The 10,658-nt window shown below is 38.1% G+C and overlaps 1 protein-coding gene across 1 annotated transcript in view; it reads left to right on the plus strand.

Annotated features, from left to right (window-relative positions):
* STMND1 (stathmin domain containing 1) overlaps positions 1 to 10,658 on the plus strand; it is an 86,413-nt gene that overhangs the window by 53,545 nt on the left and 22,210 nt on the right. The window contains exon 3 of the mRNA XM_007952305.1: positions 4,505 to 4,656. Coding sequence (XP_007950496.1) covers positions 4,505 to 4,656 — 152 coding nt within the window. The remainder of the gene's footprint in view (positions 1 to 4,504; positions 4,657 to 10,658) is intronic.

Genomic DNA, 10,658 nt, shown 5'->3' on the forward strand with positions numbered 1-10,658 from the left:
CAAGATGGTATCTCATTGTTGTTTTGATTTGCATCTCTCTAATAGCTAATGATCGTGAGCATTTCTTCATATGTTTGTTGGCCGTCAAGCTTATAAAGAATTTTTAGTGGCATGAGAGAATGCTATTGTGGATATTAACTACATAAGAAACAAGACTGTATGTTGGGTTTGATGCCAAATTTATAAAAACAAAATTTTATTTAGTAACAATGGCAATCTCGGGTGGTGAGAGTGTGTGCATGTTTATTTCCTTTTTCATTCTTTTCCATGTTTTTTAAGTTTTCTATAGTGAGCATGGATTACTTTCATAATCAGATAGAAAATCCAAAACCCACAGCCATTTCATTGATTCCGATTCAACCAACCCTATAACACAGACTAGAACTGCCCATAGGGTTTTCAAAGAAGCTCTGGTGGTACAGTGCCTAAGACATTTGACTACTAACCAGAAGGTTAGCAGTTCAAACTCACCAGCCACTCCATGGAAGGAAGAGTAGGCAATCTACTTCTGTAAAGATTTACTGCCTCAGAAACCCAGGGTGTGTCACTGTAAGTCAGAATGGACTCAATGACAGTGGGTTTGGTTTGGGTTTTGGTATAGGGTTTCCAAGACTGTAAGACTTCTCGGAAACAGACTGCCTCTTCTTTCTCCTAGGGTACAGCTTGTGGGTTCAAACTTCCGAACATTTGGTTAGCAACCAAATGCTGTAACCACTGTGCCACTAGAGCTCCTTTATCAAGTAGAAGCACAGTGTTATTTTTAAACATTCCCATCATGAAAATAAATTGAAATGCTTGTCATTTTCTAGGGATCTTGGTAAGTTACTTGCTAGAAATCTTAAGCCATATACCTTAGTGGACTCAGAGAGAAATGGATTAAAATGGGAAAAATAATTAGTTAGTGATAGATGTGAAGGATGACATTTTTTATAGAACTGTTCTGAGACAGAAGAGGGGGACGACCAGTGGGAAGAACTTACATGATGTATTTGGGAGAGAGTACATAGGGTAGCTATGAATTGGAATGGATTCACAGCCATGGGTTGGGTTTTGCCTTTTTACAGTCAGGTCAGGAATATGCATTGAAGGTCAAACTGACTTGAATTCAAATCCTTGTTAATTCACTTACTATACATGTCACTGGGAGCTCTGGTAGCATAGTGGCTAAGACACTTGCCTGCTAACCAGACAGCTGGCGGTTCAAACCCACCAGCCACTCCTCGGAAGGAAGGTTGGGCAATCCTACTTCCGTAGTGATACTGCCTCGGAAACCCAAGGAGGGGTCGCTATGAGTCAGGTTTGACTCGACGGCACATAACAACAACAACAACATACATGTCACTAGGAGCTCTGGTAGCATAGTGCCTAAGGCACTTGACTACTAACCAGAAGGCTGGTGGTTCAAACCCACCAGCTACTACTTGGAAGGAAGATGGGCAATCTACTCCCATAGTGATACTGCCTTGGGAACCCAAGAAGGGGTCACTATGAGTTGGGTCCAACTTGATGTCACATAACAACAACAATGTCCATGTCCCTGTGAGGGGATTAATTCACCTTTCATATAAATTTGTTTATTTATAAAATACCCAAAAAGAAAAACCAAACTCACTGCCATGGAGTCAGTTCTGACTTATAACAACCCTTCCTTGGGTTTCTGAGGTGGTATCACTACAGGAGTAGATTGCCCGATCTTCCTTCCAAGGAGTGCCTGGTGGGTTTGAACCGCCAGCCTTTTGGTTAGCAGTCAAGTGCCTTTATTTTCACCAAGGAGCTCTTGTGGTGCAGTGCCTAAGACATTTGACTGCTGACTTTCTTAAAGATTTACTGCCTCAGAAACCCAATGGGGTTTGCTATGAGTCTGAATCAACTCAATGGCAGTGTTTTGTTTTGTTTTTTAATTTTCACCACCACATGTCTATCAGTTTTTCATACTATGCTGCATACTATACAGTAACTATGTGGTTGTTGCTTTGATGGTGGAAGCTATGCACCAAAATTTCAAATACCTGCAGCATCGTCGATGGTGTCCAGGTTTTAGCAAAGCTCCCAGACTAAGGCAGACTAGGAAGAAAGGCCTGGCTGTCTACTTCCAGAAATTAACCATTGAAAACCTTATGGATCACAACAGAACATTAGCCAATACAGTGCTGGAGAATGAGTCCAAACATGCCAACGGTCATGAAGATATGCAGGACTGGGCAATGTTTTATTCTATTATACATATGAACACCATGACTTCAAGCCGACTTGACAGCAACTAATGACAACAGTTATTTTGCACCTTACAGTAAGCCCATTTTCTAATAAAACCATTCTAATTCCTTGAAGGGAGCTCACTTCTAATCTTTTTTACTGAATTTTTCTCCCCTGTTTTAATCTTCTAGTTTATCTATCTGAAAGACACCTTGTTCTTAACATTGTACACCAAATTCTGTATAGAGCACTTTAAAATTAGATCTTAAGCACATGCATAGGTTAAAAAAAAAAGGCACAGGAAAAGGAACCATAAAATGGTAGGAATTTTGTTGGAGTTACTTGCAGTGGTCAATTTGAGAAATCTCTTATAAATGGTGGGTTTGTGTACTCTGACGTGAGAGACATCTGGTTAGTAGGAATTTTTTTTTTCTTTTCTGTCTTCCCACCAGAAATTCATGAAAGCTGTCTTTGTTACCATCGAGGTTAGAAATTTTCATAGAAAGCCTCCAGCCATTTAATGGAAGGGAATTGGGGAGTTGGTTACTATCAGGACTTCTGATGATTATAAAAAAGAAAGAAAAAAAAAAAAAAAAACACCCATTTCTGACGACTCTGTGTTTCATCATCTCTGACAAGGAAACGAAAACTGTATTGAGCCCCAACAAACAGCCACATGTATTTCATAAAGCAGCATTGTAGAAACGGCTGCTTATTTGCTTTGTTATATAATTGGGTGATTTATAATGAGCAGGGGATCTCACTCATTAGTGCAGTTTATAAAGGCTTCCCTAAAAGCTCTTTAAGTGTTAATTTTTAGAATCACTAATACACATTTAATTCCTATTATTCCACTCTAACTCTGATTTTGTCCAAAAACTCTTTTCAAAAAGGCATACTTTTACTCATGCGGATTTAGCAGATGGCGTCATTGTAAACTCGGGTATGCAGAACCAGAAATCTCTTGGCAACATTTTGCTGTTTATCCTCTATATACAAAGCATAGAAACCAAACTGCAACACATAAGAGTTACCAGAAAACTCTCTCGTTCTTAGCTGTGGTTTCACTTCATAATTAGTGCAGAGAACCCGTGTTGTCATACCCAAGTGTATAAGTGTTGTTACAACAAAAAAAAGTAGTACATAGCAGCACATGAAAGCCTTTTTGTTATGTCAATATGTGACCTGTTAAATAAACAGTGTATTCTGTGGATTTGCACCCTCTGTAAGAACACTAAGAATTTGAACTTCAAAGGACTACAAAGATTTAATAGAAACAAATCATTAGGAGGGTTGAGACTAAGAATTGTTTTAATAAGAAGTAATGATGATTTCATTTTTAAATGAGATAAATGTCTTACAAAGAATATACAGTATTTCAAAACATGATTGAATGTGTGAGACTTTTCAATTTATGGATTTTCTATAAAAATTTTAGGAAAAAATTTCTACCAAAAGACATAAGTTCATCTATTTCTCCTTTACAACAAGGATAACACCTTACTTGTAATAATTTAAAGTTCTAGCCCTATATATAAGCATTTATTTGTAGATTTCATCCTCTGCAAACCTCTGGGCATGCTTCATGTTGTTGTTGTTGTTACGTACCATCGAGTCACACTCAACTCATAGCCACCCCTCCTTGGGTTTCCAAGGCGGTATCACTACAGAAGTAGATTGCCCCACCTTCCTTCTGAGGAGTAGCTGGTGGGTTTGAATCTCCAGCCTTCTGGTTAATGTTGTTGTTGTTATGTGCCGTCAAGTTGGACTCGACTCATAGCGACCCCTCCTTGGGTTTCCGAGGCAGTATCACTACAGAAGTAGATTGCCCCATCTTCCTTCTGTGGAGTGGCTGGTGGGTTTGAACCTCCAGCCTTCTGGTTAGCAGTCAAGTACCTAGGCACTATGCTACCAGAGCTCCCACTGGTTAATAGCTCACTTAAAAAAATCATCTGACCAATGTTCCAAAATAACAATAATTAAAAAGGAAACTAAAAAAAGGATTTTTCCCTTTTCCCTTCAAAGATAAGTGGTGTTCTTTTAATCACATTAAATAAGGGAGTGCCTAAGGAAAACAAGAAATGGACCATATTGGGCTATAGAGGTGGCCCTGGAAACAATTTTGGGGGGGTGGGGGAACAAAATTTCTAACTGCCTAAAATGAATACAATAGAGTGCTAGTCACAGGTATGATATTTTGTAACAGGTACACAAAATGAGACTAAGATGTCATTAAATAGCATGATTAATAAAGCATCCAATTATCATTTGCTTAAATTTTGCTCTCCTTTTTCTTTTCCTTTGAAAGACCTGGTGCCCAGTGGATTAATCAGTAAACCCCAGCACCTGGAGACTCGAGAACGGCAAAAGTCATCAGACATCCTGGAGGAGCTAATTGTTCAAGGAATAATACAAAGCCACAGTAAAGTTTTCAGAAATGGAGAATCATACAATGTCATGGCAAGTAATTTGGTAATAAACATTAGCTTTACAGTTAAACATAGTAACGGAATATGATTAATCACAAGTTATTATTGCTGGCATATGAATTTTAGAGTGACAACGCAGATTATAGATTATCTAAGCCAGTTTTCTGTCCCATAAATTCCTCTTCCCCAACACACAGTCTCTTTCTACTTATTCAGAACTGTCCTAATCATTAATGTTTAATGACTCTAACAAAACATGTATTTTAGGTTTTACTAAATTTGAGACTCAGTAAGCCCCTTTCATTTAATAGCATGTCTTCATTCTTTCAACAATTTTTATTGTAATTGCCTATGTACTAGACATTGTGCTGGGGTATTGAGGATATACAACTGAAGTCTGGTTTACTGAATAAGAAAGCAGTCCTAAATGCCAAAGCTAAAATACATATGTTTATAAATAAGGGTGGGGCACTGCTGGTTCTTGTCTTATAGATTTCTTGTCTTCCATGCTAGAGACTTGAGTTTCATTCCCAGCCAATGCATGTCACGTGCAGCCACCATCTGTCTGTCTGTGAAGGTTTGTGTGTTTTCTGTGATGCTGAACAGGTTTTACTGGAGCTTCCAGACTACGATCAACTAGGAAGAAAGGCCTGGCAATCTGTCTTTGACAATCAGCCAGTTGAAACCCTATGAATCACAAAGGGCTAATCCATAGCCGAGCATGGAGATGGCATAGGAACAGACAGTATTTCATTCCATTATGTATGGGGTCACCATGAGTCAGGGGCTGACTCAAAGGCAGCTAACAACAACATACATTTATACATACAGCAAAACACTGTAAAGTCAAACATGGAGAAACAAATATATAGTAGAAATTGTTTTACAAGTATTTTTCTTTGTTGAATCACCTTGCTTAATCTGGCATTGTTTTTCCTTGCTTCAGTAATATTATTACTGTTGACTGGTCATGGCCAAAGTCTAGAGTTCTGAATTTTTTAGTAAATTCTGTAAACCTGCTTAGAAGACAGCAGATTTTCCTTCTTTCTTTTTTAATTGTAATTTGGGTGCTAATTTACAAAGCAGATTCATTTTACACTCAACAGTTCATATACATTTTGTTTCATGGCACCAATTACAAACTCACAATGCAACAGCTCTCCTCCTCCCTCCTCCCTGTGGTTATCCCTTCCCTGTGTCCTTCTTACCTATGTGCATTCCTATCTGTCTACATTTTTGTCTGTGCAAAAGCTGCCCCTTCCAATCTCTCATGGTTGGCTGTTCTAAGGAGTGCATCTCCCTGGAGTAGGTGTTCAGCTTGTAGGCCTGTCTGTTGTTTGGCTAAGAACTAATCCACCAGAGTGAGTCCAATTCCAGACTCGAAGGGTAACACGGGGCCATAGTCTCGGGTTTCACCAGTCTCTATCTGGCTTATAATTCTGGTCATTTTTATGTTTTTGAGTTTTGTTCCATATTTTTCCACCCACTCTATTTAGGATCTCCAATTTTGATCCCTTTCCAGGTGGTTGGCATTGACACCATCTAGTTCTTCTTGTCTCAGGGACAACCAGGATGAGATTCTTTTGGTCCATTAGTTCTTTGGACTGATTGATTCCACATGTCTTTGATTTTCTTCACTCTTCTTTGCTTTAGACAAAGAGACCCATAGTTGCATCTTAGATGGCCACTTGAAAGCTTTTAAGACCCCATTCGCTACTCATCAAAGTATGATGTAGAACAATGTTTTTGTGTACTATGTTGAGCTTGATGTCCCCCAAGGCCATGATCCTGAGTCCACAGCCTAGCGACTCACTCCCTCAAGGTGCTTAGTTGTAGCTAAGAAACTATCCCAACCTTGTCCTCTGTTAGCTCTGTAATGTATATTGGTATTTTTGTAGCACATACAAATATATATGTAGGAATATCATCTGCCAGACCTATGTATGGTCATGGGTGTATTCCCATTTTCCCACACACACCTGAACTTCTCATATGTCTCATATGTCTGCCTATGACTAGTAGACTAGTATTTGTAACTACTAATAATGCAGTATTGTGTAGCTAATAGAATTTACCTCTGTTGTCTATACCTCTTGCATACTTCTCTGTGTCCTCCTTTTCCTTGTTGGTATTGTGCTGGTCACACACTTTTGTTACATTGCCTTTCCCTTCACTCAAACCATATCTCTTAACTAGTCAGCAATTTTCCTTTCCCACCCCTCCTGTCTGTGGTAACCAACAAAGTAAATTTCCTTCACTGCATCTTTGACTTTCTATAATGGACTTATGCAATATTTGTCCTTCTGTGAATGACATTTCACTCAGCATAATGTCATCCAAGTTCATCCACACTATGAGGTGATTCACAGATTGATTATTCTTTAATGTTGCATAATATTCTATTGTGTGTATGTACCGCAGCTTGGTTATCCATTCATCTGCTGATGGGCACATAGGTTGTTTGCTTCTCTTTGTTATAGTGAATAGTGCTTCAGTGAACGTGAGTATATTACTCATGTCCCAGATCTCACTTCTTTAGGATATTTTCCTAGTATTGGCATTGAAGACAGAGTATTTTGCTTTTGATTGACTGTGTGTGTGGGAACTTCTTTTCTTTTAAAAGCCTGAGGCACAAACTAATACTCAGAAGCACCATTTCTGTTGTTGTGTGTCTTTGAGTCAATTCCAACTCATAGTGACCCTATAGGACAGAGCAGAGCTGCCACATATGGTTTATAAAGCTGTAATCTTTATGGAAGCAGACTGTCACATCTTTCTCTCTAAGAGCAGCTGGCAGGTTTGAACCACTGACCTTTCAGTTAGTACCTAATACTTAACCACTGCACCATGAGGGCTCCTTATAGGCACACTGTTAGGCTTAAAATATAGTCATAAGAAAGAAGGTGAAGAGAAGAAGTAACAAAGAAAAGAAGCCTGGGACAAAGAGAATGAAAAAGAAAAGAATGAAACAGAAGTGATGGAAACAGAGACTAGAAATTATATCAAAGGCTACTCAATGACAGTCTTGTAGGGGAAATGAGCAATTGGGAATAAAAAAGATTCATTATTTAAATAAAATTTGCCACCTTGACAAAGTCATTAATGTTGAATAAAGGTAATTTCCTTCTCTGGGTATAGAGAATGTTGCAAATTTATGAATAAAAGCCAAAGTAGTCTTTTCTTATGAAGAAGGAAAATAAGTTCTACAGAAAGTATTTGGGGAAAGGAGAGGAGATCCCCAATATTGTGAATGATATCATTAACTGCCAATAATAACAGGATTTGGGGAAGAATGGAAAGCATAAATTGACCTTATGATGGAAAAGATAATGCCAACATACTGAAACCAAAACCAAACTCACTGCTGTGGAGTCAGATTTGACTCATAGCGACCCCTCCTTGGGTTTCTGAGGAGGTATCTCTATGGAAGTAGATTGCCCAGTCTTCCTTCCAAGGAGAATGCCAACATAGTAACTTACATTTACAAAACAACATCATGATACAACCACTACCCATCTGTCAGTTTGTTGTGCTGTAGTGGCTTTCATGTTGCTGTGATGCTGGAAGCTATACCACCACTTTTTCAAATACCAGCAGAGTCATCCCACCCATGGTATACCAGTCACTTCCAGACTAGAAAGAAAGGTCTGATGATCTACTTTGAGAAATCAGCTAATGAAAACCTTATCCTGAGAGCTTCCCCCTTGAAATCAGGAACAAGACAAGAGTGCCACTCCCATCACTTTTATTCAGTGTTTTACTGGAAGTCCTAGCCAGAACAATAAGATAGTAAAAAGAACTAAAAGGTATCCAGATTGAAAAAGAGGAAATAAAATTATCTCCATTCATGAATGATATGATCCCATATAGACAAAATCCCAAAGAGCCTACAAGAAAACTTCTAAAACTATTCAAGGAATTTAGCAAAGTATAAGGTCAACAAAAGTCAATTGGGTTTCTATACACCAGCAATGAGAAATAATTCCATTTACAATAGCATCAAAAAGAATAAAATACTGGGAATAAATCTGAGGGATGTGAAGGACTTATACAATGAAAACTATAAAATATTGATGAAAGATTAAAAAAGACTTAAATAAATGGAAAATGTTCCATGTTTATGTACTGGAAGACTTAATATTGTTAAGATGTCAATACCACCCAAAGCTATCAATACATTCAACATAATCCTGATCAAAATTCTAACAGACTTCTTTACAGAAATGAAAAAAACAATCTTCAACTTTATATAGAATGGCAAGAAACCCTGAATAGCTAAAGCAATGTTAAAAGAGAAGACCAAAGTAGAAGGACTCATACTTCCTGATTTTACAATATATTATACAACTACTTGCTTGCTGAAAGTGTCATGAAACAAAATGTATATGAACTGTTGTATGGAAAATGAATTTTCTCTGTAAACTTTCATCCAAATCACAATTAAAATATACTATACAACTACTTGCTTGCTGAAAGTGAGGATGACTTAGAGCACTTGCTGATGAAGATTAAAGACTACAGTCTGCAGTTTGAATTACACCTCAATATAAAGAAAACAAAAATCCTCACAAATGGACCAATAAGCAGCATCATGATAGATGGAGAAAAGATTGAAGTTGTCAAAGACAACTTTCGTGTTACTCGGTTCTACAATCAATGCCAGTGGAAGCAGCAGTCAAGACATCAGAAGATGTATTGCATTGGGCAAATCTGTTGCAAAAGACCTCTTTCAAGTACTGAAGAGCAAAGATATCTCCTTTTCAATCACCTCGTATGCATGTGAGAGCTGGACAATGTAAAAGAAAGACCAAAGAAGAGTTGATACTTTTAAGCTGTGGTGTTGGTGAAGAATCCTGAAAGTACCATGCACTGCTAAAAGAACTAACAAATAAGTCCTGGAAGAAGTACAGCCAGAATGCTCCTTGGAAGCAAGAATGGCCAGACTTCATCTCACCTACCTTGGGCATGTTATCAGAGAGACCATTCTCTGGAGGGGGATGTCATGCTTGGTAAAGTTGAGGGTCAACGAAAGAGGAAAGGGACCTCAACAAGATGGATTGACAGGCTGGCTGCAGTGATAGGCTCAGGTATAGGAGGGATCGTGAGCCTGGCACAAGACCAGGCAGTTGTTTCATTCTATTGTACATAAGGTCACTATGAGTCAGAGACAACTCAACGGCACATAACAGCAACAACAACAACATACAACTACAGTAATCAATACAGCCTGGTACTAGTATAACAATAGACAGACCAATGGAATAGAATTGAGATCCACAAATAAACCCACACATCTATGGTCAATTGATTTTTGACAAGGGCGCTAAGTCCATTCAATGGAGAAAGAATAGTCTCTTCATTAAATGGTGCTGAATAAATTGGATTTCCACATGCAGAAAAATGAAATAGAATCCATGCCTCACACCAAAAACAAAAACAAATTCAAAATGGATTTAGGACCTAAATGTGCAAGCTAAAACCATAAAATTCTTAGAAGAAAATGCAGGGGCAGAACACTGTTAGCCTAGCTCTCAACAGGGGATTATTTAATATAATAACAAAAGCATAAACAGCAAAAAGCAAAATAAATAAATGAGACCTCCTAAAACTTAAAAACTTTTGGTCATCAAAATACCAAAAAAAGTGAAAAGACAAGTTACTGACTGGAAGAAAATCTTCAGAAACCATATTCCAAATCAGATTCCAATAAGAATCTAATAAACAAAATATATATAAAACTTTGACACCTTAACAACGAAAGACAAATAACCCAATCATGAAATGGACGAAGAACTTGAATAGATTTCACCAAAGAGGTCATTCAAATGGCCACCAGATGCATGAAAAGATGCTCTGTGTTATTACCCATCAGAGAGATGAAAATCAAAACCACAATAAGATAACATTTCACTCACATTGTTGTTGTTGTTGTTGTTTGCCGTCGAGTCAAACCTGACTCATAGCGACCCCTCCTTGGGTTTCCGAGGCAGTATCACTACGGAAGTAGGATTGCCCAACCTTCCTTCCGAGGAG

This window comes from Orycteropus afer, unplaced genomic scaffold, assembly GCF_000298275.1.
Source record: "Orycteropus afer afer isolate SDZICR_OR568_19922 unplaced genomic scaffold, OryAfe1.0 scaffold00012, whole genome shotgun sequence".
In the NCBI taxonomy this organism is placed as follows: Eukaryota; Metazoa; Chordata; class Mammalia; order Tubulidentata; family Orycteropodidae; genus Orycteropus; species Orycteropus afer.